This window comes from Aulonocara sp. 'chitande type north' Nkhata Bay, linkage group LG4 (genome assembly GCF_057382095.1).
Source record: "Aulonocara sp. 'chitande type north' Nkhata Bay isolate Kocher_YH1m ecotype deep benthic linkage group LG4, A_spYH_male_GT1.1, whole genome shotgun sequence".
NCBI lineage: Eukaryota > Metazoa > Chordata > Actinopteri > Cichliformes > Cichlidae > Aulonocara > Aulonocara sp. 'chitande type north' Nkhata Bay.
The window spans coordinates 20,613,230-20,640,906 of record NC_141347.1 but is presented as its reverse complement, the minus strand read 5'-3'; the positions used below and the strand labels follow the sequence as shown (position 1 = coordinate 20,640,906).

At 41.5% G+C, this 27,677-nt stretch overlaps 3 protein-coding genes across 16 annotated transcripts in view; 2 read left to right on the top strand and 1 right to left on the bottom strand.

Annotated features, from left to right (window-relative positions):
- The window catches only part of tnrc6c1 (trinucleotide repeat containing adaptor 6C1), a 45,568-nt gene extending 36,012 nt beyond the window's left edge, over window positions 1–9,556 (top strand). For 6 of the 14 annotated variants that reach the window (XM_086289028.1, XM_086289036.1, XM_086289025.1 and 3 more), the window contains 7 exons: window positions 85–261; window positions 476–640; window positions 1,006–1,116; window positions 1,828–2,046; window positions 2,666–2,739; window positions 2,839–2,978; window positions 3,077–9,556. In XM_086289028.1, coding sequence (XP_086145154.1) covers window positions 85–261; window positions 476–640; window positions 1,006–1,116; window positions 1,828–2,046; window positions 2,666–2,739; window positions 2,839–2,978; window positions 3,077–3,476 — 1,286 coding nt within the window. In that variant the 3' untranslated portion in view covers window positions 3,477–9,556. The remainder of the gene's footprint in view (window positions 1–84; window positions 262–475; window positions 641–1,005; window positions 1,117–1,827; window positions 2,047–2,665; window positions 2,740–2,838; window positions 2,979–3,076) is intronic. The other 8 variants (XM_086289029.1, XM_086289038.1, XM_086289034.1 and 5 more) reach the window with 6 other exon arrangements.
- Window positions 8,379–13,544, bottom strand: LOC147332466 (uncharacterized). The gene is made up of 4 exons (XM_086289040.1): window positions 13,269–13,544; window positions 12,619–12,975; window positions 12,442–12,548; window positions 8,379–11,797 (listed from the first exon to the last, which is right to left on the bottom strand). The coding sequence occupies exons 1-4, from the start codon at window positions 13,315–13,317 to the stop codon at window positions 11,579–11,581; spliced, it is 732 nt and encodes a 243-aa protein (XP_086145166.1). The 5' UTR covers window positions 13,318–13,544; the 3' UTR covers window positions 8,379–11,578.
- Window positions 13,545–19,050: 5,506 nt separating this feature from the next.
- On the top strand, window positions 19,051–21,581 carry LOC147332465 (zona pellucida sperm-binding protein 3-like). Its single transcript, XM_086289024.1, has 10 exons — window positions 19,051–19,508; window positions 19,586–19,701; window positions 19,796–19,899; window positions 19,967–20,141; window positions 20,386–20,503; window positions 20,581–20,663; window positions 20,744–20,898; window positions 21,024–21,173; window positions 21,248–21,328; window positions 21,403–21,581. The coding sequence occupies exons 1-10, from the start codon at window positions 19,128–19,130 to the stop codon at window positions 21,561–21,563; spliced, it is 1,524 nt and encodes a 507-aa protein (XP_086145150.1). The 5' UTR covers window positions 19,051–19,127; the 3' UTR covers window positions 21,564–21,581.
- Window positions 21,582–27,677: the final 6,096 nt, after the last annotated feature.

Here is a 27,677-nt window from a genome sequence, read left to right as displayed (position 1 = left end):
TTTCAGCAGTTTCTGCCAGTTATTTAAAAACTGTTAATGTATTTGGGTTTTAGATGTCTCATTGTCTCATTGTGCTTTTCTTAGGTGCCAACCTGGGCCCTCCTGGAAAGCCCACTCAGCTGGATGAATCTTACAGCCCCTACAGCCTGATATCCAGCTCAGAGTCTCCTTCCAGCCCTCTGGTGCCTCCAGACAGCTGGGGACAAAGCAAAGGCAGCAGTGACAAAATGGCCAATGGGACCAATATCAACTGGCCACCAGGTGAGCAGCGCTCATGTTCTCAGTTTGTCAGCTTTAAGTTTGTTATGTTGTCTGCCAAAAACTGCTTTGTCATATCTTCAGGACAGGCATTTGAATTCATGTGCAGAAAATGAGCATAATAGAAAAACCTTTACCTGTGAAACATGCCTGTTATAAGTTTCTTTGGTGTCCCGTAAGTAAGAAAATCATGCGCACGTGTTCCTTTTACTTTCAGAGTTTTGTCCTGGTGTACCGTGGAAGGGCCTCCAGAATATCGACCCTGAAACTGACCCCAACATGACCCCCGGCAGCGTCCCCAGCGGACCCACCATCAACACAAATATCCAAGATGTCAACCGCTACCTGCTCCGGGACAGGAGCGGAGGTGAGAACAGGAGAAGTGAGTGAAGGCCGGACCACGTCGCCTCCAAATCAAGATGCTCAGTTTGAGTGTTTTGGTTCTGATGTTTAAAGTCAAATAAGTAAAGAGATGAATTGGAGATGATTTTAAAAAAGAAAGGTGTATGAATCAGCCGTGATCCGGTGTATTTCTGCCACCTGAGAGCCTGCTTCTTTTTCTTTCGTTCTTCATTTTCCTACTTTTTTAACTGCTGCTGTAATCATTGTCATATTCTATATTCTTCTCTTCTTAAAGAACCTTACTGTCATCATTTGTTGTGTGTTTTTCTTTATGCCATTTTCTCTCTGCTGCGTTTTCCTTATTTGTTTTGTATCTATTTGTTTGTGTTGCTGGCGTCGGCTTAGGCTCCTCTCCCACCTCATCTCAGAACGAGGCTCTGCCTCCCTCCACTGATTGGCCAGTCAGTGGCTACACTAGCTCGTTCAGTCTTTCGTCCCCGGAGATGGAGGATGCAGGTACATGGTTTATCCACAACCCCCTCGCCACACTGCAGTGGCTAATTTCACTGCAAGTCAGCATTTTCCTCTCCTTCCTGTTACTTTAACACCCAGAGCTTCAGCCATTCACTGGAGAGACGTGTCTTCTTTTCCATACGAGTCACTGCCCCTGATTAAACGTGACCTTCATTTGAGCTGTATCCCTGTCAGTTTTGTGTATCATGCAGTGCATAATCCCCTCCCTGCGATGTTAGTGCATCTCCTTCCTCCTCTGTGTGCGGCATGGAGAGTACAGCTTGTCGTGTTTCCCGTTTTTATAGCGACTCTTAACTGGTCTGTTTGAAAGAAGTAATTTTCCTTTTGTGTGTCTCTCAAACACATCTCATGCATACGCTAACACACTGTGGGGTTTTGTGCCTCCTGCGCCACACACAAATGTGCATGAAGGCCACCAAGTTCAGTTATTTTTGGTTTATATGTAAAGTGTGTGCTTCACAGAAACAGAAGATAGATTTGTACCATGACACAAGATGAGATTATTTTGGAGTAAAATCCAGCGAAGGCTGTACTTTGTAATGCAGTCTTTACTTGCTTATTCATATTCACCTTTGGACAGTTTCTCAGAACTTTTCAGCGATTTCATCCTGCAGGACTCCTTCCTGCGGGAGCGGTTGTCTTTCGGACGAATGATTCTGCAGACCAACCTTTGCCATCTTCTTTTTCTTGTAGGTAAACTGTCAGAGATGAAATCCACTTGGTCTCCAGGCCCCATTTCTCACAGCCAGGCCTCTCTGTCCCACGAGCTGTGGAAGGTCCCACAGGGCCCTCGGAGCAGCACCACAGCCCCTTCCCGCCCCCCGCCTGGCCTCACCAACACAAAGCCTTCCTCCACCTGGGGGGGCAGCTCTCTGGGTCTGGGACAAGGCTGGAGCAGCTCTTACACCACAGGTAGTGTTACAAAGAGGTTATTGTGTCTCTAATGTTTGTCATGTTCCTCTTCAAATGCTTCACGTGAATTTTGTCATGTCATTAATCCAAAAGACAGATATAACTGTTAAAATAACAAACCAACAGAGCTTCAAACTTTTGGAAGACAATGCACTTCTAATAGGAATTGTTTCCATGGGTGATTTGGAAGAAAACAGCATTCATGTGAAAATACTGGACATTTAAAAAATGAAAACAGTGGAATAATTAGAAATGAAACCGTATAGCAAAGAGGAAAAGTTCACATTCTGTGAGCCGTGCAGAGGTTAGTGTATTTAAAGTACTATGTGTGAGCGTGGTTGTCAGTATACTCTCATAGGAGGAGGCATTTTGATGTGGCCTACGACCGCAGGGCTGCTGTGCAGGTAGAGCACAGGCAGGAATAACGCCTCGAGAAGATCTTGTTGTGGTTGAACGTTGAAATCAACTGACTCTGGTCAGCTTTTCTTTTTTCGTGGGTGAAGTTGACACCACCCATTGAGCTTAACTGACTTGATTCTGGTTTCACATAAGCTTGGGAAGTATGAACCACATGCCAACAGACTTCTTCCTTTCACTGCTGTCTCTTTCTCGTGCACAGCAGGTACCACATGGAGTACAGACAGCTCCACCAGAACAAGTAGCTGGCTCGTGCTGAGGAACCTCACTCCGCAGGTAAGAGGCTTGCTTCTCCACAGTTTTTGAAAATACGCCCCTTTGTAGCTAAAATTAAATGAGCTGGCTCACCATTGGCAGCTGTTTTTTCTTTTTCAGATTGATGGTTCGACTCTGCGAACACTGTGCATGCAACACGGCCCCCTCATCACATTCCACCTCAACCTGACACAGGGAAATGCTGTAGTGCGCTACAGCTCCAAGGACGAAGCTGCCAAGGCGCAAAAGTCCCTGCACATGTACGTGCATCAGCGCATTGGTTCAAAGTGTTTCACTCAGTTAATTTTAGGGCATTTAACCATGAATCATTTGTCTTTGTGCTTCAATCTCCACGCAGGTGCGTGCTCGGGAACACCACCATCCTGGCCGAGTTCGCCGGGGAAGAGGAAGTGAACCGCTTCTTTGCACAGGGCCAGTCACTCGGAGGAACAACCAGCTGGCAGGCCACTCCAGGCACCAATCAGACAAGGATGGGCGGGACCGGGTCTGGAGCGTCTCACCCCATCGGGCACTCGCCCCACTGGAACAACAACAACAACGGCGCCGGCAGCAACAGTAGCAGCGGCGGCCTGGGAGCAGGCGGAACAAAAACAGGTGGAGAGCTGCTGTGGGGTGGTGTTCAGCAGTATTCCAGCCTGTGGGGACCCCCGAGTGGAGAGGAGGGACGGGTCATGGGGAGCCCCACCCCAATCAATACACTGCTGCCTGGGGACCTGCTGAGCGGGGAGTCCATGTAGGATAGAAGAGTCTAGGCTTACAAAAACAAACACAAACAGGAGCAAAAACCTTGCAAATCAATGTGGAGATAATCAGCGTGGATGTAAAGGTGGAAAGGAGAGACGGAGGAGGACGAGGAAACACCTTGCTGCTCGCCCTCGTCAGCCTCGTCTCCTCCTGGGTTTTTACTGACATTTTTAGTTGCAGTTCTGTTGTGAATCCCAATAACGGATATTTTGATCACAGTGTTCAGCTTTTTCTTCACAGGAACGAGAACTTTATTTTATTTTATTTTTTCAGAAATGAACTTTTGAGAACTTTGCCGTGCGAGACGTACTTTTAGTCAAACTGACACAGTGACGAGCTGCCATCTTTAAACTAATCCCTCACTGCCTATTTGAGGCAATCATACTGCACCTCAGAGATCCATGGAAAACAAAAAGGCGTCATTCCCAAAGTTTAAAAAACCCTTCAATCAGAGTGGTTGTTGAACTTTCAGCTGGTCCAGACTCCACATTTGTTTCTCTCAGCACTAATAATTAGCCTTAAACTATTTCCTGCCCTGCTATCCTCACTCACTCTGTACTTGGTGAAGAAGCATACGGACACCTGCACACCCTTATTTCTGAGCCAGTGAAACCTGAGTGGAGAGTACATGCTGCTGCGGCTTAACAACCGCTTAAGCAACCACAGCTCGCGACTTCAGTGCATTGTTTTGTTTAGTTTTGTTTGTTTGTTTAAAAGCAGATTGAGTTCCCCTCACAGCGCTCAAAGGGAATGATGCAACTCTGTTCGCCTTGTTCAAGCCATTTATTTTTGTAGTTTTATTTTTAATTTCTCTTCTTGAACCATTGCAAACAAAGCTAAGAAATGATATTATTCAAAATGTGTCTGTCAATCTTATGTGGTGGTGTCGAGGGACGGGGTGGGTGGGGTCGTCGCATGTACAGTTAAGATGGGCGACAGTGATGAACCACTGCTATTACTATGGAACTGTAAAGATGAAACACTTCGATGCACCTCAACTCACTTGCGGGGAGACACCTCGCAGTTTGGTCTCAGTCTCTCAGACCCAGTCACTGATGCTGTGGAGGAGGAGAAAAAAAACTTAAGTCGTTCCCTGCCTCTGCCTCGCCCCCTCTACCGTGCGCGCCCACTCCGCCTGCAAAGCAACCATTTCAAGCGACGTGCAATATTATAGCCACAGACTCTCACCGTCCAAGCACCCCTACTCGCGGGATTAATAGAGGAGACTGTAACGAATGAACTGCAAACACTTTATCGGTCTGCCCGCCAACTTCACCACCCACCCATCCACCCGCCTGTACCGGCCCTCATCTCCTCATTGCAAAACAAAAAACAAACAAACAAAAAAAACCCTGCCACTACAGCTTCCCTTTGTCTCCCCCAGCAGGGTGTCAGGAGAGTAGCACGCTGGCCTTCTGTCTAAACACAAGGACGCACACACCACCTGACTCTCCACGATTATGCTTGTGACTGATTTTTGGGGAGAAGGACAGGCAGGTGTGCGTGCATGTGTGCGCGTGTGTGTGTGTGTGTGTGTGTGCGTGCGTGCGTGCATGACGGGGTGATGGCGTCAAACCAAAACAAGAAGACCAGATGACTCCCCTTCCCTCCATTTTACCCACATTTGCATTTCAAGAAATGTCTGAATCAACGATTTGTGTGAGTTGGTGGTCTTATCACAGCACATAGCAAGAGCACGGCTACTCCTCATACCCTCAATGCCAACGAACAGAAGAAAGGAGAAGCAACACTGGCAAATAAAAATTGAAAAGACAAAAAAAGCAATCTGCTTAGTGGCTTCTCTGTATACTTATTTTTGAACTTGACGTGGATGTGAATTTATTTTTATTTTTTCCCCAATTTTATTTTATTTTATTTTATTTTTTGGAGTCCTTCTTCCCTCGAGTCAGCGGGACCAGAAAGGATGTCAAACAGTAGCAAAGTGAAGGGAAACACAAAGAAGAACTAAGTCAAGCGATGATGGGTGGTGGCAGGAAAAGACCTCAGAGAACTCCACCCCTCTGCTATCAAAGTAGATATCACTGTTACATTGCAGCTTTTGAAATCTTTATCCTTGGTGTCTGGAAACACTCGACGTGTTCATGTTCTACTGGGTTCAGCAGGGAGGATCGCCCCCACCCCCGCTTTTGGATTGTTTTTGTTGTTGGAGGTCCTGCCAACCTGTGTGATAGTGTGGCCACTGAGTGCCTGCCTGCTGCAGAGTGCAGTGCTGCAGCAGCCCTCGCCCCCTCCCTCCATCTCCCACGCTCGCTCGCTGCCTCCCTGCGGACCCTTACAGACTAGCTTCCCTCCTCTTCCTTCTCCTTTTCCTCCCAAGAGCAGCTCCTTCAGAACTGGCCCGCCACCTTGTATTGAATCTACTACTCACTACTACTACTGCTACACCAGAGTCTGTCAGCAACCTCCACTTCCACTCTCTCCTCCCGTCTCTCTCCTGCAAGGATCACTTTATCCGGAGACGGAGTCGACTGATGTTTTGTTTTATTGTATTTTCCCCTTCTTCTTTTTTTCTTTTTTTTTTTTTATTGGAGTTGCTGGTGTGCATTTTAATTTTGTTTTGTTGTGAGAAGTTTGCTGATATTGTTGCTGTTATCATGAACGATTGTTATATTTGATGATTTCATGGTCTTTATGCAGTGTTCATCTTCTTTCCTGTCCCTCCCACCGCCGCTGCCTCCAAGGCAGAACCAGCGTGTAGTTTAGAGGTACGCCTCAGCCGCGTGAATCACTGAGGGAGGGAGGGGGTTCAGAATTGAGGAGTCAAATCAGGATGAAAAGGAGGGGGGTGTAGTTTAAGGTTCTCCAGGATGACAAGCCAACTTCTTCTGTCCATCCTGGGGTGACCGAGCGTCCACTGCGCTGTGTCGTAACACACCCATCGTTTTTAGTGTTGATGGGCCTCGCTCACGCTGGTGCTTTAACTCTGGGAGCACCCAGTTATCACTTAGAACCACCTCAACTTGATGACAGCCTTCCATTTCTATGCAAAGACAAGGAGGTGTTCGCTCACAGCCATCCCCTTCATCCGCCAATTTTCCACTTAACCCTTTCAACCTTTATTACCGGGCAGCTTCTCTTGAAACCTCACCTGGATTCAAATGTAGGGGACACTGATGGAGCCTCTCTTCAGAATAGAAAAAAATAAAGGGTGGGGGCGGGGCGTGTAGTGGACAGAGCTGTTAGATGACACTAAATGACCTGCTGGAGGCACCAAGTTGAGTTTTTGTGCCAACAGATTTCTAAAAGTCTACTTTCACTTTTGGCCACATCCTGATTTATCCTTAGCAACAATGAGTGTATGTTATCGCTGCAGGGCTGTGGGAGCTGTGGGAGGCTTAAGCCAGATGAGTGGAGCTGGTCACTCACCAGTAGGAGGAGGAGGAGGGAGCGTCCCTGTATGTGTCTGTGCACTGTTTATGGGTCACATCGGGTACATCTCTTTAAAAACCAAAAACATTATCTTTCTTTCTCTTTTTTCCTTTATCATCAAGGTTTTTGCAAAAACTAGAAACTACAAAAAAAACCACAGTCTGTTTCAGCTGTGCACTCTGAGGCCGAGACGCCTGATTTCTGTTTCTCTGCAAGCTGCCGCCTTCTCACCCTCTCTGGGCTCGTTTCTCCGAGCCACGCCTGGGAGAAGCTGTATCCTGGAGGTTCACTCTGGACCTCCAAACCTGAAGGTTGTGCCAGCCAGTATACACGCATATATATGAATATATAGAAAACAGGTCATGTCTGCACATTTGACTTTGGGGGTCCAAGCGGGGATCTGACGTATCAGCAGAAACAAGAGACGCACCTCAAGTTCGGTACCAAGTCTTAAAACTCTTTGCGGGGTGGTTTTTGACCCTCTTCCAGAGTCACTTTAGACTCGCATCATTCAACGAAACAATCACTATTGCCTGTGCTGTCTGTTTTTGTGCGATTGTTCCTGAAAAACCTGCATTTTGCTCCACACTGGACTTGAATCAACGGGAGGAGGGGGAAGTTGAACCGAGTGGGAGGGATGGGTGACCAGGACAGAGTCTCAGACGTGCCCTGGGATTTCACCAGCACTGAGAAGCCCCACCCTCTCCCACGCCTTCGTCTGCACTCTTATCTACCGGTCTAGTGTTGGAAATCACATCCTCCCCTCCCCCCTCTGATTTTTTTACGATTTATTATTGTTATTTTAAGTCACACGGACTCAAAGGCAACTGGAGCTCGAGTAAAATCTACTTCTCAGTCGTGGATCAGTCGAGGATCTGGGGGCAAAAAGAGCTGAATTAGCAAATCTCTAAAAACAAAGGTCTGGGTTGAATATGCACATGCTAGCTCATACACAGGATACAACCAAGCGTACATTTGTGGGTGTATGTGTGTCTATGGCTAGATTTCTGTTTTCCACTTAAGCCTAACGCCCCACCCACCCACACCCTTACCCTTACCTCCCCGCCCTCTGCCCTGGCATCAGCTCCTTACCCTCTGTATCCAACATCAATGTTTCCCAGAAGACAAGATCATAAACATATCAGAGTAATACAAAATAATGAAAACAAATACTTGAATCAAAAGAAGCGCCAATAATGTAATGTGAACACTTTTTTTTTTTGTAGTGTTTTTCTTTTTCTTGTCTCATTCATTCACTTTGGAGTTTTATTTTATTTTATTTTTAAGCATCAGTTCAGAGTGAAAAAAAAAACAAAGATCGGTTTTAAAAAGGTTTTTTTTTTTTTTTTTTAAAGGCAAATTTACATCAGTCGTATTTGAGTGTTTGCACAAGGCCGCTTGTACTGTACGTTGTGAATGAATGTCTGCGAGGTGAAACGATGCGTGAGAGCTCGTGATTACAGCGGAGGGATCTCTGCCTCACGTTTCTCTTCAGTTCAGTATCATTTTTGTTGTTGTTGTTTTCTTTTTGCTTGTCAAATACTATATTCTGATGTTAATTGTTACTAGCCTCTAGCGTTGCACTGAGTGTCAGCCTCACCCCTCATCCAGCTATATGAACAACATGATACAAGTACTGAGGGGAGGGGGGAAGAGGTATCTGGGGGGACAGTTCATGTGTAAATGTTTACTCAAGGACTAAAAATAAGTGTGTTTTTAAAAAGAAAATGTAATGTTTATCTACCTTAGTGGCTTTCATTGTGGAATAATCCAAGAAAGTATGGATCATAATTGAGTATTGCACCATTTTTCAGACTATAAACTTTAAAAAAAATCAAAAAAAAATCATATGTATAAAAAAAAAATGCAGCAAAAAAAAAGTATTTTGCAGACCTGTGGCCATAGATTGGGGTAGAAGGACTTCAGCTCTCCCAAATCTGAGCAACGGAGGGTGAAGGACATGACATCAGACCGAGCCTTGGCTTCTAGGGCTCATTCAGAGGTGCCTACCTTTTTATTTTTATTTTATTTTTCGGGGTTTGTTAGCTTTCGTTCGGTTTTCTCTTAGTTCACTCATCTGTTCTTCTGCAAGGCCACTGACAGTTTACAGTTTTTATTCTGGAGTTCAGAAACAAATCAGCAAAACAAAGGAATGAAACCATGTGGGGAAACTAAAAAAAAAAATTAAAAAAAGATTTTAAAAAAAAGGACAAATGCTTCCATTTTTAAGAAAAAGTGCAACACTTCACAGAATGAAGATTTTATTGTGCTACTTTCAGAACTCTGGGATTGAACAGTGTTGTCTTGTTATGTTTAACCTTCTTTATTCTGTGTTAATGTTGTTCATGGACTATCTGAAGCCTGTTTGTTTTATGTTGATTATATATATTTTTTTCCTTTTATATAAAAAAAACAGAAAAGAAGACAAAAAAAGACATAATTGCTCACTATCTTGCACACACACGAAAAAGTGGATCTTGTCTCAGGAAGGCCAGGGTTCCAGAGTACCAACTCCACGCCATTTTAATGTACATTTTTATGAGTTTAAAGAAAAAAACAAAACAAAAAAAAACAAAGGATGACTTAAAAGAAACAATTCTAAGCACTGAAAGTTATGGATTTCAGAAGAAGAGAGAATACCTTTTGTTTCTAAATCCGTAGCAGTTACATAATAACCAAATAATGGACTTTAAAATAAAAATGGAGTGCTTTATATATAAATCTATATATTAAAATTGCTTTACATGGAAAAAACAAAAACAAAAATGGTCTGAGTTTGTTTAAGAAAAAAAAAAGATGGTGAATAACATGCAAAATGCTGTATGTTTGAATCTTTATTGTGTTTTCTTAATGAGGTCCCGTCCTGACTGATTCAGGAAACATTGTGCATTAATCTCTTTCTCTCTCTCTCTCTCTCTCTGTGTCTCTCTCTCGCTCTCATTCTCCCACAGCGGGTATTAATGTTAATAATAGATGAATTTTGTTTTCTTTCTTTTTGTGGAGCATTTTTCACAGCTTGGAGGATGTTTGTAAAACGTGAGCTGGTTGTAAAAGGATCATGAAACTATGCACAAGTGTTTGGGGTGGGGGTGGGAGGGGTGAAGGTGGGGATTTTATGGCCTACTTGCTGTAGGTGGCTGATCTATTGCAGGGGTTTTGGGGATCCAATGTGTTTTTATTTGTTTGAGTTGTTTTGTTTTTTTCTTTGATAAAGAGGGCAGAGAGGGGTTGGAGACCTCCATCTCCAGCTTCCTCCCCCCACCCTCTGATTCAGATTGGCCTAGCGCTACATCACCATGCTGTGTATTCCTAAAAACCAATGAGCGTCTCACTCTTTAGCACTGTGGGATTCTAGCCTGTCACCCTCCAAGGGTTTTTTTTGTTGTTGTTTTTGTTTGTTTTTCTCCTCGGTTAAGGTTTTACAGAGGGTGGGTGGGAAAGTTATGGGATTAGGGCTGCTTTTTTTTTTTCTTTTGTTTGAATTATTAAGTAAAAACGTCTGTACTGAGAGTTAATGAGAAGTCAGTGGCTTGTAATGTTTTGTTTTTATTTTGTTTCTCTCTGTATATCTCTTACTCCTCATAGAATGTGATTGTTAAATGACATGCACCGAAACAAATGTTTTCATGAACTATGGAGCTTCTTTCAAATATTAATAAAAATAGCATTTTTTTGTTACTTGGCTGTTAAAGCCGTCCCCTTCTCATGTATTGCTTCCACCAAGAAGGTTTAATGTGTGTTGTCCTGTCTGTAAACACGATAGCTCAAAGACTTTCCACAGAGTGTAGAGCGGGGTCGGGTTAACAGTCCATCGAGGTCTTTAAGGTCGACTCAATGATTTATTGGTCTAAAATTGACAAAAAGCCTTCTGACTCAGACACTATGATTCTTACAAGTGTGGTGTGTTATCAGCGTAAAAATTTATCGTGTAAACAGCGATGTTTAACTCATTTCTGTCATTGTGAAGAAGTTTAACCACACACTGAATCTCCCAGATGTAAGGAAAAAAAGTGCAATTTCAGCAGAACATCAGAGTTTGTGATGAAGAAATGCTGCTGTAGTTAATGGAAATGGAAGAGTAGATGGTGAAAAGACTGTTACTTTGTTTATATATTACTTAATTACTTTGGTGTAGTGTGACTGGTCATGGGGGAGGTCTTCTCTACCTGGCTGTTTCTGGCCCCCAAGCCATATAACGACACCCCTGGTATAAGGATTTAAAATGTCAGCTTGACTGCTCCTTCAAGCTCAGTAGATTTAGCTGAAGATAAAAGTGATAATGTTATAAAGAGCTATTTTTGTTTTGCTAACTGATAATGGTGTGCAGGAATTCTAAATGTCACATGTGACCTCTGACCTCATTTTTACTTTTCACGTCTGCCTTTCTTTCAAGTTGAGCCAAAATGAGTTACAAGTATCACCACTCAAATGTTTGATCACATATATAAAAAGGGTTTTGAACAGAGAAAAACTTCTTAAATTATGTTTAAAAAGAACAAAGTAAACTAAATGCATGTGTACAAAATACAATTTTAAAAGTGAATACTGCTCAGAGAGTGAGTCGCCTCAGTGGAGGTTCGTGCTATTTCTTCATCCTTTTGTATCCTGAATGCAAATCACCATCAGAGCGTGTGCAGCGCTTGTATTTTTGCAAAGGCGTCTGTTATTTCCTGTTACTGCTCGCAGCACCGTTGGCCCGATGGTGTCAGTCTCTCAGTTTGAGCTGTCTGGGACAGGCGTAGTAGTTGTCCTGAAGCTGTCGGATGTTTGGGTTAGCGTACACTGGGAAGTTGACTTCCTCCAGGTGCGAGGGGGCCTCGTGGTTATTCTGGGGGCCTCTGGGGCTCTGGTGCTGCTGCTTCCTGCCCATTTCCTCATAGATCGGAGCATGAGGTTGTGGTTTGCGATGAGACCTTAACTTCACCTACAACACATGTTTGGGTTTTTTTTTTAGATTGTGATAGAACAAAAAGTTTCAGCTTTTGTTTTTGTAGCTTGGATGTGTCGTCTTGATTTAAAAAAATAAAATAAAAAATCCCTCGGGGGTTTTCAGTCTGAAAATATCAAAATACTCCAGTAATCTCTCCTTTAACGCTCACTCCACCAGTACCTGATCACAGACCTTATAAATAAAGTTTGTTACTTAAAAAGGCAAATGATACTAATTACATTAGAAACTGTTCTGTCCTTGGGTTTTGCACCTTGGCTATTTTGTGCAAAACTGATGGTATTAATAATAACGCAGCAGGAAATGAAGCGTACAGTCATTTGAGGTTGTCTGGGTTGTTGAACACAGATCCTGCTGTGGTTCACCTCTAACTTGGGCTCCTGTCTGCTAATACCTTTTGCACATTTTGAGTAACGATGCTGCAGTCACACATCACACTTTATCAGAAGATTCCCTCAAAAAAAACCAGATGACTGTCAGACCAGGATCATAGCCGACACATTAATCGATAATTAGCCTCGTGTAACTCACTCGTGCAGCTGTAGCCGTTATTTTGATGGAGTTATGCAACCAAACTATCAGAGCTCAGTTAAAGCTGCATCTCTGAGGTAACTACTCACACATTTCTGGATGGCCAGCCAGGTGAGGGTCAGCAGAAGAAGCCCTGCTGCTGTGAAGATGGTCCAGAGTAGAGGGGCGTAACCAGGAGAGCAGTGGCACGGCCTCCCTGCAGCACAAACAACAGTTAAATCTCAACAAGCTTGAATCCTGCACTGTGAGGTGGTGTAACCACATACCTGCCACCTCAACCAGCACGAAGGTCTTCTGAGCGCAGAGGATCATCTGATCAGAGCTGTTAGTGTCTCTGTAGCTCAGATCCCACATGTACAGCCCTGTGTCGCTCAGCTCTAAGCGAGAAATGGTCACGTTGACCTTCATGGAGCTCAGGTCTCCACGGAGCACCAGGCGAGCTCTGTGATCCGTGGCGACCGTGACCTCACCGGCCTCAGTCACGGACACCAGGGTTGTCTGGCTCTGGACACCGCGGTGGTACAGGTGGAGGCTCGTCAGGCCTCCGTGGGCCTGCCAAGAGGAGCAGGAGATCACCACAGCCTGACCCTCCGTCAGACGTTTTAAGATCACCTCTGCGTTGGCTGAAGGAGGGAATGATAGACGTTAACTCCACACGGAAATATGTCTCAACATCCCTGAGGATTAACCCTTCTGTCTATCACATGTCCAAACAGCTGGAGAAGGAGCCATCAGATTTTCCACTTTCTTTACATCTCGTTGTGGAGGTTGATTTGTTTCCCCCATCATGAGATCAAATGTTCCTTTTATTCATTACCAAGGTTTATGATTTCAAACCTTCTCTCACAAACTTTTAGTTTAAGTCTACACACACACACATTATTATTAATATGATTCAAATGTCCGTATTTCTTACCTTCGAACAGCTGAAAGAAAATAAGAATCCAGGCCGGCCTCGCCTTCATTGTCCGTTCAGTTACAGAAGCTCTGAGATCCACCGCAGCTCAGTCATAATGTGTCTTTCCTCTTTGTTTCACACTCTTGTGAGTCTCTGTGGACAGCCTCACCCTATTTATTGTTCTTCACCTTGAAGCAGGAAGACGACTTCAAAGCGAGAGCAGCTGTTAAAATCCTCCCCTTGGTCTCCGAGCTCCACGCTGAGATTTTCTGACTTGTAAAGGTTGTCACGTGCTGGGTGCACACCCCTCTGAGTAAAAAACTACAGTGAAAATGAATCCTCAACATCCTCAAGAAGTTTTTTTTTTTTTTAATTAGTCAAGTAAAAACAAATATAGAGTTCTAACATGCGAATCTTCTGACTGCCTCCAACAGTCAGGTTACAACATTATCAACTAAACACAGATTAAATAAGAAAACTAGTTTGTTTCTGTGTGACTGTGTGAAGTTCCTGCAGTCAGGAGGCCATGCTTGGTGGAGCAGAGTGTGGGAGGTGGTTTTATAGCTTCCTTAACACAGAAAGATCTAACATACGTAAAACAATACAGAACATAAATCTGTGAACGTTACTTACATACTCACAGGAAAATTATCTTCTGGCTTCTCCCTTCAGGGGTCACCTCAGCAGCCCTCTGCATGTCCCCCTTCACTACATAAGATAAGATAAGATAACCTTTATTAGTCCCACACGTGGGAAATTTGTTTCATTCTGAGGTCTTCCTTTTTTCCTCCTTCCTGGCAGCTTCATCTTCAACATCCAGCTGTCCCTTCTCTGCACATGCCCAAACTATTTCAGCCTCACCTCTCTAACTTTGTCTCCAAACCTGAGTTGTCCGTGTGATGTACTCATTCCTAATCCTGTCCATTATCATCACTCCCAATTAAAATCTTAACATCTTCAGCTCAGCCTCCTGTCTTTTTGTCAGTACTACTGTCTCAAAACTGTACATAATAGCAGGTCTCACTACCATCTTGTAAACCTTCCCTTTCAGTCTTGCTGCCACCCTTCTGTAACAAAATCATCCCTGACACTCGTCTCCAAGAGTTCCTTTTCATTCTCTTTACCCACACACAGAAAAATAACTTAAAACATCATGTACATGGAAATATATATGATGTGATTCATTTAATGAATTTGTTCAGTAAGTTTTTTTCAGTAAGGGCCATTCATTAGAAAGCCTCAGAAATAAAATATCACCTAAAAGTGTATGTAAATGAAACTAAAGCAAAGAAAGACAAAATAGGAATTATGTTCTATAGGACCCACACACAGCACCAGAGAACTACCTTATACATAAACAAAGAATAAAATGTAAATAATAAATCATTAGTAAAAAAGAAATATGATGCATTTTATTTGAATGCATCATATTTCTCATCTCTGGGTGTAACAGTTGACCTGTATTATATTATTCACTATCAGCTCTGCCTTTGTTAACAATGAAGGTTACTGTGCTACTGGGCCACGTGCGTAAATGCGCTCATCTCTTTTGCTTTCGGGTTTTTTTGTTTTGTTTTGTCTCTTTGTTGCACATTGCAATATTCACACATGAACATCTAACAAACATTTCCTCAATCTCTAACATCGTTACTAAATCAGTACGGTGAAATCTGCGCACTGCTCAGATAAAGACAGCGCAAATCAGCTGATTTCTGCCCCGTTTCATGACGATCTGAGCCAGGGGCGATTTTAGCCCATTTTTGGGCTGAAGCACCCCCAAAGATTTCTTACTTTTTTGACAATATTTGCTGTTTTTGTGACACATTACTAAAAATATAAAAAGCATACAGTACGTAACATTTCAACAACAAAAGTATAGCTACCCCCCCCCCCCCCAAAAAAAAATGGTTTGTTCCAGCTCGTCTCTCCCCTACTGTGAGACGCAGCGGAGCGGAGGTGTAAGTGCCTGGCTGAAAACAGGACATGTTAGCTGCATTTAACCTGCAGTTACTCTTTATATAGTTGGGTAGGAGTCAGACCATGTTTCTTTTTAGCTGAAAACCATTACACCAGGTAACCTGCAGTGTTGAAAACGTGTTTTCCGACGATGTTTGCTACCCTACAATCCGTCCTACTCTGTAGTAAAATCAGCGACATTTGACCGTCCTGTTGCTCCCATTGAATTTTATATAGCATATTTAAAATGTAAAACTTAAAATTGTCCGTAGCCTGGTGTTGTTACCACTGTCCTGTTTGAAATGGATACTAACTAGCTAACTGACTGAATGCCCATTAACATTATAACTCCTGGTGTGTGTGTGTGTGTGTGTGTGTGTGTGTGTACAGAGAGACAGCCAGGTTCATAATGGATATAAGGAAGTTTTTTTTCAAAAAAAGGAGCAACATTCAGGTAAAAGTGTACCTGTGTACCAAATGATCCGTCAATAAAAGATAATGTTGGATCAGTGTTTCAATATTTATATCTTTTATTAGATGTTCATGTGGTTTGGTTATTTGCCTTTTGGTTGAAAGTACACTGAAAGAGGACTTTTTGTTAGCGATCTTAATAGTATTTTTTTCATATTAATTTAATTTTTTCATCTAATTGAATACAATCTATTTGTGTATGATTGTCAGTCCAAAGAGGGAGAGAGGAAAGAGGGGAACATGAGAAAGTACAAGGTCAGGAAGAGCCAGGTAAGAAAACAGACAGGGAACAGTGACAGGCACAACAGAAACTGTTTAAACTGACAAAGAAAAAAAAATTTACTCACAATCAGGAAGTTGTGTTCTCCCTATATTAAAGCTGCTATACAGAATCTGCTAAACAAACTGGGTTGAAACATTTTGACCCTCTTTAACAACATTCCAACATAACATTATCATTGATTTGGGAGATTAAAATTAATGATATATTTTTATGTGGTTCAGCCACAACTCTACTAAAACCTCAGCCAGTAATAGGTCGGCTAACTTTTGGACCGTCCAGTCGTCTGTATGACTGCCACAGTACATACATCACATTTGCACACTATCAGAAAGTGCCAAACAGCCCTGGTGGAGTGAGGAGCTGTAAAGAGAAGCAGATGCTCTGTTTATATTCTAAAAATGTTTTAAGCTTGTTTCAAAGATTCTGTACTACAGCTTTAAATGTTTTCCAATAGCACACATACACTTATCAGTGTTTCTCAAACTTTTTACAGTGTGTACCACCTGAGAAAATGTCAAGCTCTCCCAAGTACCACTATGAAAGCATGAAACTCATAAATCTTACAACACAAAATTAGTATTATTAAATTAGTCAAATTAGTGTCTGCAGTAAAGATTTTTTCATACATTGTATACATTCTACCACAGGCAAAGTTGCCTCCATTTTTATTTTTTTTTATTAATATTTTGTAATAATTTATTCTGTTTTGGGAGTATTTTTGTATGTATCTGTATTATATTATACATACTCATTAAAAGTGAATCTCTGTCCAAAAATGCACTCAGTTTACTTTTTACTCACTATGAGCATCATTCATTATTCTCCCCCAGTAATTAAGGTTAGGATGTGTATTTTTTTCTATTCCAATCCATTCATCTTTTGCAGCATTTAAATAAACTTTATCAGATTTGATGGTTTTGTTACAGACTTTTCAAAATTTGGGGATTAAATTGTGTTAAAATGTACAGTAACAAAAACAGTGATGTTGTGTTTTGTGACGAGGATCCAGGCACAGAGAGACTTGATGAATTTAAGAATCTTATGATTTAATAAAGAAATTTGCAGACTTGCACAAAGATGGTAAAATTATGATGACTGATAACAGAGACGAAGACAACAGATGACGAGGACAGGGAGGAACAGGGGTTTAAATGCACCAAGGAGGCAGTCATAGAGAACTTGGGACAACTGGAGACATTTAAGGATGCAGGGACTGACAGAGACAGGGAAGACGTGTAAAGTTTATTTTGCCTGGTTGAGCAGCTCTCTGGGTGCTCAGCACCCCCAAAGCTCTAATCCTAGAATCGCACCTGATCTGAGCAGTGTCGTCGTTGAGCATCAGTGAGTGGGCATCAGCTCTAAACACTCATCGTGAACACTGAAGAAGAGTTTCACGACAGAGCCATGTGGGCACCTCGCTCACAGCTTTGAGCCACTCATCCAATGTGCCAGTTACGCACTCGTTCGCTCCCTCTCAGTAGGGGAGACCGGGGATAGTTGTAACATTTTTGACATTTCTGTCTGTAAATTGAAGCTCTTTTAAGGTAGTGGATTCAAAATGTAATGCAAAGTATTTACATGTCTCTGCTATTAAATAGTGCAGTTATTTTCTCTGCAGCACAATTACCCATTGCATGGTATGGTCTCAAACACGAAGAGTGAAATGTTACAATTAACCCCATAGTCTGGGTTAGTTGTAACATATCCTGGGGTGAAATGTAACACAATGAAATAAGGGTACTAACAAAACATTAACATGTAATCTTTGTTTATTCAACACATGAATGCACTTACATCCATTTATGTAGCTCTGTGTGTGTGTGACAGAATGCAGAAATCTAGCTTTTGAACATATTCCAACCCCCCAAAAAAGACAAATTATGGAATTTTCTGCAACTGAATATTTCATTAATTTTGGTTGGTCTTCCTTGAGTTTGGCCTCATTGGCTCAGTGGGTATTATAACCTACAACTCTTGCACCAATTTTGAACATAACAATGAAGCTGAAAAAATGTAGTTGTTCACCAGCATCGCAATTCCATTACTTTTTATCATGGCTTACCTTGGTGTGGTTTGCAAAGTGCTTCAGAAAGATGAGGAAATCTGTTTCTTGCACCCATCCTGATTTATTTCCACTACCAGTACTTCCTACTGGTCCATCTCTGACACAGTGGTCTGCATAATGTATGTGTGGGAACACAAACAGTGGAGGAATTGTGTTGCCAATGGCATTACCGCATATACAAATGCGACCAGTGAACCTCTCTCTGCTGATGTCGTTGCCCCAACTTGTTTAATATAAGTTAAAGTAATAGTGTGGTAAGTTGTAACATCTGCATTATTGTTACAACTGACCCAGACTCCTATAGCCATGAACTCGCTAACATTACAGCCAACGGCTAAAACATTAGCACTAAAGACCTACACAGAATATATCCCCATAGACATTCAAATAACATCATTTAAGTTTGATGAGTTTAACTGCAAAGCAGATAATGCTATTAGAAATTGAAATAAAGTAGAAAAACTTACTTTTTGGCATACAAATTACTTTTTTTCATGTTAAATTGTCTGTGTTTGACAAAATGTGCTGATTTTTCACATGTGATAGCAGAACTGAATTGGGCATGCACAGGATGAGTCACATCATTTGAAACTTAGCCCTGATTGGAGAAATTGAAAGTGTTACAACTGACCCACGTTACAACTATCCCCGGTCTCCCCTACAAGTAAATTACTCACATAGAAGCAACTACTACAACCACGAGGTACACAAAGCACCCTTTTTCGGTGTTAGATCTTTGTACAGTTCCAACAGTTTCTCACAGACTGCTCTCGTTAACACGATCTGCATGAAGTACGTAGTTATATCTTTTCCCAAATCCATATGAAGCCTCCTACCCGTCTTTCCTACCCACTTTTTCTTAATCTCAATGAGGTTTCTGTGAAGGAAGGGAGTTTAGGAAAGGAGGCAAGAGGAACCCCGAGACTGCGTGGATGCAGGTAGAAGCTCATTAGTGTTTGAGTGGACTCAGGTGTGCGGGGTACGCTGACGAGGCTGATTGGTTGAAGCTTAAAACGCTCCTCGTGTCAGCCTAGAGCGCTGTCTCGTGGGTCAGACAGGAGCGCTCGCGGTCCGAAGCTGGTTGCCTCGTTTTGTTTTCTTTATGGAGCCTTTACATTTTTGGGTTGACCTCCTCGTTGGGCTCTTCCTGTCGGGACTCTGCGTTCAGTCATCTTTAGTTTTCCCGCCGCCACCGCTTCATGCTTTCTTCCAGAGGGCTCCGCGTTCGTGGAGCCACAGCCACACTCACAGCGCGCACCAGGAGCAAAAAGAACGGGAGCACGTGAACACCGTTGGCGTGATCTGCCACCCGGACTCTCTGGAGGTCGTGATCAAGGCAGACATGTTTGCTGTTGGAGCTCCTGTTAACAGCGACGACCTCCGCCTTGGAGTGGAGGGCAGCGACGACTGCAGAGCCGCAGCGGCCTCTGAGGATGAGTACAGGATCCACGCTGGCCTCGCGGACTGCGGCACCAAACACATGGTAACTAATCTGTGCTGCAGCTTATACACGTATTAAATCTTACATCGTCTACTTATAAACACACCTGCTCTCCACAGATGACTGAAGGATGTCTAGTCTACACAAACCTCCTCATTTACGCTCCTGTGGCCTCTCCTCATGGCGTAATCCGAATGGAGGAGGCTGTGATTCCAATTGAGTGCCATTATGAAAGGTCTGTATTCCCATTTATTTATTTTTAATAAAGTACACCTTCAAAGATTATCAATATATTCTTCACTCTTTTAAAAACGTGCTTTGTATTTTAGGAAGTACAGTTTGTCCAGCTCTCCACTCCAGCCTGCCTGGATCCCCTTCACATCTAGGCAGACCACAGAGGAACGCTTGGAGTTTGACCTGAAGCTGATGACAGGTGAGTTGACTTCCATCACTGACTTCTTGGCCTTGATTTTATGCTCACCGCTCTGCTCTCTGTGCAGACGACTGGCAGCACGAGCGTGGGGTTAATGTGTTTTACCTCGGCGAGCCCATCAGCATCGAGGCCTCAGTCAGAGTTGGACATCACGCGGGACTCCGGGTGTTCATGAACAGCTGTGTGGCCACTCTTCACCCAGACGTGAACACTCAACCCAGATACAGTTTTATTGAAAATGGGTAAGCACACAAAGGCCTGGATTTGGACTACGTTAGAGTGGATTTTAAGCCTGAGCGGGAGTTGCAAAGTAATGAGGGGCTAAAGTGATGAGCCATTTAGGGAGTGTAACTGTTGATGATGAAGATGGTGTAAAGGCTGGCTAGAATGGTTTGAGTTATGGAGACTTGAGGTTAAAGTTTCTACAGTCAATGCAAGTTAAGTGTAGTTTATCTGACTCTCACATTACCCTAAAATCTTGTTTAGGTGCTTGGTTGATTCAAGGCTTCCAGGGTCGAGGGCCTTCTTCCTACCCAGGGCACAAGACGAAAAGCTCCACTTGGTGATCGATGCCTTTAGGTTCCACAATGCCGACAACGGGGAGGTGAGAATGTATTGTGGCAGTAAGTCGTACTCTTGCAGATGTGCTTTCTTTATCTTCCTGACAAATTCTCTTGTTAGGTCTACATCACATGCCATCTGACTGCTGTCCCAGTGAATGATGCAGAATCCACAAATAAAGCATGCACCTTCATAAATGAAAGGTGTGTCTGAAAGTGTCCAACAGATGATTGAAAGTCAATGCATGTGGGACTGACTAAAACGTGCCAATGATTCTCTTCAGATGGCGGTCAGCTGATGGGAACGACTACCTCTGTGGGCAGTGTCAAAGCCAGAATGAAGTCGTCCAGCCCCGCAGTAAGCCCATCAGCCAAGGGAGATTTGGTCCCCGTGGGTTTGGGAAACCAGTGGAACCTGAACCACTGAGGACTAATCAGGGTAGAGTTTCCAGTCTGTCCATTGTAGCTGCTGTTTAGTTTTGTGCATGCTGGTCACCACTAGATGTCAGCGTTAACCCAGTTTTGTGCTCAAAAGTCTGATGGTGTCCTTTTTCTTTTGGGAAGTGTGGGAACATGAAGCTAAACTAGGACCAGTGAAGGTCCTGCACTCACAGAAGAGCAGGCCTCTACCTGTGGAGAAGCTGCCTGTGGGTCTCAATAAAATCGGCGGGCCTGTGTATGGCAGCCAGTGGAGAAGTGGAATACACAAACTTGGTAACCAGAAGGGCAACAGTAATTACTCATTTTTAGTCTGGTTTTGTTATAAGTGAAACTTCTTAAAATAATAGATTTGGAGAAAGGACTGCTTCCTGACTTGTCTGCACCAGACCTTGAAGAGACTGATGGCAAAAGTGAAATGGCTGGAAAAGGTAAACTAAGGTCTTGTCAAGTCTTTTAAAATTTGAACAGTGATAATGTGGGGTTCTCTTTCCTCCAATTACAGGTGGGGAAGAAGATGCTCCAGAGTTTAAAGTGAACCTTGAAGAATCCTCTCTGGACAACAGCACCACTGCAGCTCCCCATGTCAACACCACCTCAGAGTTTGAAGTGGAGGAGACCATGCTGTCTAATGCAACTGCTATAGAGTCTGACCCTAAGAAATAAACTTAACTATACATTGTACTCTGATCTGACTAATCTGTTCTGTCACAGTTACACAATCTTGCAAATGGACTGCAACAAGGCACATTTCTTTGGAAACACGGGGTCACTGGTCAAGATGAGACTTTTGGAAGGAGATCATGATGTAGAGTAGCAGGCAACATGGAGAAACCTTAGATTATGGGAGACTGCTGCACTTAACATGTTGCTGGTTCTAACTCCTATAGCTGTGGGAAGAACTGACGAGTGCACTTGCATTTTAATACTGGACTTGACTTCTAACATGAGGTTGTGAGATGGTGCTGGTCTGTCTCGAATGAGGGTTGTATATGGAAGGAGATCCAGTTTTGAGTCTGACTTGCAGCTCATCAATAACACCAACAATGCACAGGTGGATGGCAGGATTATATTAAATATGGAGCTGTCAGGCAGGAGGAAGAAAACACAAGTTCCGGGATGTAGTGAAGGACAGAGCAAAATGGCAGCACTAACATGAGATTTTTAGTGATTGGAAACAATACTTATGTATTATATACTGCTGGGGGGGAAGAGATCAAGGAACATTTTTTTTTTTTTTTTTTTTTTTTTTTTTTAAATTTAGATCAGATTTGAAATATTCGAGCTGAATCTGAAATGTGCTGTTTGTCCATCAATAAAATGACTCGTCAGCAGACATAATCAACCCTTTGAGGGCCAGCATCAAAGTCAAGGCAATACATAAAACATCGATCTGTAGAATAATCAAACTGCTTCATGCAGTGCCAACGTCTAATAGTACAAAATGGGTGAATTAAGACATGATTCAGTTTAATCTGCAGTAACTGAGCTGGTCTCCTGAGACATGCTGTCTGTCATGCCTGATTCCAGCACTGGAGGAAACTAGATTGCTCACTGTGGTAGATGAATTTCATTTAGGAACTTATTTCTCTACTTAGACAATCAGGTGGGGTGTTGGGTGGACAACTGTGAATGTGTCATCATGGCCACAATTTCTGCTGCTCCCAATAATCTCTCTATATGAACATTTTGGTGGCTGATCAAAGTTGCATGAGTGACATCAGTTCACTGTGAAAACAAAACATAAGTTCAGAACCCTTGGCATTAATGTCATCGCCCTCTTTTCTTTTCGTTATTTTGTTATTGTTTTTATCGTTAACTCTGTTTTCCTGGGTCTTTTTACGTATGTTATGAATAAATCTTCTTTTTTTCGGTACCGGTGCTACTTTTATTTTGTTGTATTTATCCGCGACACCTTAAACGCCGGTCCGTGAAAATATTGTCGGGCACAAACCGGTCCGTGGCGCGAAAAAGGTTGGAGACCGCTGCCTTAGAGGGAACATTGACAGGAGCGTTTAAACCTTTAATAGCTTCAAAATCTTTCCCACTTAAGTCCGTCCTTGATATGAAAGCATATTGGCGATAACAGCTCCTTCAGCCTGTCTGGCTCTTTTCATTATGTTTATATTATAACCTACATATATCTGAGAATAAGGATGACCTCTGCTGTAGTTCCTGTTTCCTGCCACTATAAAAGATAACATTTAACTCATTATCTTGTTCAAAGAGGAGAGCATGCACTTCAGCATAGCCTCTTATTGGCTGACCTGAGACAGATGTTGATTCAGGGTTTTTATTCTGTAGGAAATAAACCATTTAAGTGACAAAAAATAATAATAATTTGATTTAGTAGCTCCATAAAATACAGCAAACATCTAGGCCTGCATTGTTGGCACCTCCCCTGGATTTTAAAATGTCTTGAATTGAGGTACAGATCACCAGACACCCCATCCTAGCTGGGCTTTATGTTTGACACCCCTGATCTACAGCGACTGTAAAGCTTTACAGCTTGGAGATGCTTCATGAGGAATGTTGTAAAGCTTATAGTTAGAAGAGGTTTAATCCTGTAACATTATGTTGGCAGTTTCAGATGCCGTGCATTGTGACACCCTGAGGTCTGAGGACTTTGATGATTTTTCCCAGTAAGTTTGAAAAGAGCAAACACCTGGAAAACAAACTTCTCCTCCCTTATGGTGTCATGGTGCAGTTGTAACGGGTGTCTTAAAAAAATAATTTATATTTCACCAAAGATCCATCCTGTAGTGTTATTTTGCTTTGTCAGTTTTGGTTATGAATATGTGTTTATTTATATATATTTATTTTCTGTATTTATTTTTTGGGAGCTTTTATTTGGTTTGTGTGACCTTTGACCTTTGATGCATTTTGTCTCACAGTTTTGTCAGATGTTTTAGTGTGAATTGTTGTTTCTCTGTCGAGTACAGCACTTTATTGCAGCATGCTAATTAGCCGATCTCAGGTTAGGGCACAGGAGCATGCAGGTGGTTTCTCATGTGGTCCGCTATTCTTCTCTCTCCCCTGAAGGTGTGCGTGCAGAAGCCCACCTTCAGATTTGATTTATTTTTCTTTTGAACAGGTATGTGAGCTCCCTCTTTTATTTTTGTGTCATGTGTAGGACCTACTGGTTATATCTTTTAGTTGTTTGTAATTCATGTTCACTGCTTCAACTTATTGTTAAATATATGTAACTAAAAATATGTAAAATTGCCACTGGTAAATGGGGTCTCCCTAGAGCTTAATTTTGTTGTTGATGAGGAAATGTCACAATTCAGTGCATTTTAATTTCTTATATATGTTTAAAGATGTGTTCGAGTATTTTAATAGATCAATTTGTTATTGTGTTGCACCTCAGTCGCCTAGAGGCCCCGCTGAGGAGAGGTGTGCATGCAGAAGCCCAGTAAGATGAAGTTGCTGTACGGATTTATTTTTATTTTGAACAGTCGCCTTGACGCACCGCTGAGGAGAGTTATGGGAGAATAAATCCGCCCCAGCTGCCAAAGTGAGAGTTGACTCCTCTGGTCATTCGCACAGCACAACGCAGAGAACACGGCGATCGGAGTTTCAGGCCAGACCGGCTACACAGTGTTAAAGGTGGATTAATATAACATAGAAGAGAAGCACTGTAAGTCCTTAAAAGTGTTTTAAAGTGTTAACTTCTGTTAAAGTGTTGACTTCTGACTCGTTGGTTCAACACACACATTCATTGCTTTCTTTGTGTCTCACACATTTCTTAAAACAAATAGACTCAGTGAGCCTGCTGCTGGAGGCAAATAAAGTTTAACCATCCCTGCTGACACGATCTCCAGAAGGCTGAATTATTCTAATACACCTCTCCCCCTACAGTCGACATGTCCATATTGAAACTTTGGACATAAAATGGTCTTTTACGTGACTGCTAAACTAGAAACCCTTAAATCCATGATGGTGTTGCTCTTTAATAGCCTCATCCAAATATTTGGAATATCAAACTTCCTCTTCACGACTAGCAGAGCTTGTTTCTCTGGTTTCATTTACAAGAAAAGCAAAACATAAAAGGAGCTACGACTGTCCTCACACAAACAACAGCAGCAGACTTACACAGGTACGTTCTCTCATTTCCTTTTGGATTCATTTTTGCTTACTTTCACTCACATGACTTTACCCTGGTCTCTAATGCAGCATTTATTTTATATTTCAAGATACAGTGAAGTGGGTTTAACATGGAGTGGATTACACTGCACTTAGTCTGCCTTCTCTTAAATTACAAACATACTCATTCACATGAAAAATGATCTATAAGTCTGCAATATTACAGTTTTGACAAACGTAATCAGTTTAACTTTCTGACACAGGGAGAGGTGAGTATCACGAAACCTGTTTGTTGTCGTGTCGCACGCACTGCTTTAGATACTGGACTCGTTTCTGAGCCACACCTGACAACATAAATAAAATTCTGGTTTAAAAGAAGTGTAATGAATAAAATAAAAGCATGTTTGTCAATGGCTATAAAATATGCTTCACTTCTTTGTTAAAGAATTACTTAGTTTGCTTTGTTTAATTAATCCTCTGTAAACTGAGTGTTGAGCAATCCTTCCCTGTTATTTATCTGAAGCTGACAGGAAGCTTCAGCCAACAAGTTACAGATACAAGTTATTAGTGTGATTTTCTCTCTTTATGTCACAAAGTTAAAGCTGTTTGAGAAAACAACATTTCTCACTAACAAGCCTCTCTTAACACCCTCTTAATTAAAAGTAAACTCTAATATTAAAAAAGTAACTTTTGATTTCAACTGAAGAAAACAACATTTTAAAAAGCAATTGCATGAACAGTAAAAACAGTGACTTCTTAAATCTCCACAGGATGAAGATGTTTGGAAGAATGATGAGCTGCTGTGTGGCTCTCCTCCTGACCTTCAGCTCTGTGTCAGCTGTAAGACGAAAGCTCAACTCAATCACTGATCTGAGGTCAGTAGGCTTTGGCCAGTCTGTGCCTGAGCAGAGCCTCTGGTTGCTCCACTGGTTTGCCAGTGAAATTGACATTGACATAAACGATGACATAAGTCTGATCTTTGACCCAAATAGTTTTGATTCTGGCTCACATCATTATCGCAACGATGAACAGCTGTTAGACCCACTGCCGTGGGGATATCACTATATATATATATATATATATATATATATATATATATATATATATATATATATATATATATATATATATATATATATATATATATATATATATATATATATATATCAATATATATATATATCAATATATATATATATCAATATATATCAATATATATATATATATATATATTGATATATATATATATATATCAATATATATATATATATATATATATATATATATATATATCTATCAATATATATATATATATATATATATATATATATATATACATATATATATATATATATATATATATATATATATATATATTAGGTGGCTGTGGCTACATTGTAGCTTGCCATCACCAGTGTGTGAATGGCTGGTTGTGTTGTGTAAGGCGCTTTGGGGTCTAGTAAAGCGCTATACAAATACAGGCCATTTACCATTTTTTAAATATAATATAATATAATATAATATAATATAATATAATATAATATAATATAATATAATATAATATAATATAATATAATATAATTATTATGATTATTATTGATTCGAAATTTTCCATAATTGGTACGATTATTGCGAAAGAACTTTTAAAATCAAAATAGTTACTATTTGAATATTAATTGCAACTATGGTGTTTTGCAATCAAGCCTTCGTCACTGTGAAGACAGTGATCTTATTAAAGGGGTTAAATTATATCTGCCTGAATACAGACACTGGCATTATTGGAGTCTTATGGGAACCATTCTCAGATTGTTAAATAAAACTTAGAAGGTCGGGATTATTTACCATGTGAAGTTCCACAATGCAGATGACATCTATATTTAAGGCTGTAACCGAATCAGCTTCTTTTTTTAAAAAAGAAGCTGATTTACTGATTTATTTTTTGGTTGACTACTGCAACGATATTTTTATTAAAGAGCATATCACTCTGATTCTTAGCTCACTGCACAGACTTCCAGTAAGATATTTAATTTTTTTTTTAAACTTACTTCAGATAAATCACTGAGAAAGTTTGGGCCCTAAATTTATACCTGACATGTTTAATTAATATGAACCTGGCAGGTATCTGCAGTAGAGCCGCTCATCCTGTGGTGCCTTGATGTGAAAATAAAGAGGGTGATATGACATTTAGTAGCGCTGCTGCCTGCTGCTCAAACAAACTGTCTTAGATCGTCTCCAACTATATCCCTTTCTATTTCAATAATCGTGTAAGTTGTTAAATTAACACCACATGGTCTCATATTTCATGCCTTTCCTTACAATGGGTTTATTCATCATATAGTCCATTTTGGGGAAATGTGCTTATTATCATCAGTCATCTTTGTGTCATTGGAACAGCAATAAATGAACATTTCAGCATCATCTGCTTGACTCGTGCACATTCGTCACTGAGCATCACTTTCATCCAAACATCCACAGTCAACAATGGTTCTTCTTTAGGAGTCTCTAAACTTGTTGTCTCCTCTTTAGATTTTCATTTGGATTATTATGTACATCAATTTCATTTATTACAGTTCTGTCACAACGCTGGCTCCTGTTGCTGCCTGTTTTATGCATTCATTTTCTATTGGGTGTTATGTTTGATGCCCCTGATCCACAGTGACTGTTTCTTTACAGCTTGGAGATGTTTCATGAGGA

What these genes read in the sequence shown, in the direction of transcription:
- LOC147332466 (XM_086289040.1), bottom strand. Translation starts at nt 13,317, where the DNA reads ATGAAGGCGAGGCCGGCCTGGATTCTTATTTTCTTTCAGCTGTTCGAA. An exon ending in CGTGCTGGTTGAGGTGGCAG is followed by an intron (nt 12,549 to 12,618) that starts GTATGTGGTTAC and finishes TTTGTGCTGCAG; the next exon opens with GGAGGCCGTGCCACTGCTCT. An exon ending in GGCTGGCCATCCAGAAATGT is followed by an intron (nt 11,798 to 12,441) that starts GTGAGTAGTTAC and finishes CATGTGTTGTAG; the next exon opens with GTGAAGTTAAGGTCTCATCG.
- LOC147332465 (XM_086289024.1), top strand. Translation starts at nt 19,128, where the DNA reads ATGGAGCCTTTACATTTTTGGGTTGACCTCCTCGTTGGGCTCTTCCTG. An exon ending in ATTGAGTGCCATTATGAAAG is followed by an intron (nt 19,702 to 19,795) that starts GTCTGTATTCCC and finishes TTTGTATTTTAG; the next exon opens with GAAGTACAGTTTGTCCAGCT. An exon ending in ACCACTGAGGACTAATCAGG is followed by an intron (nt 20,899 to 21,023) that starts GTAGAGTTTCCA and finishes TCTTTTGGGAAG; the next exon opens with TGTGGGAACATGAAGCTAAA.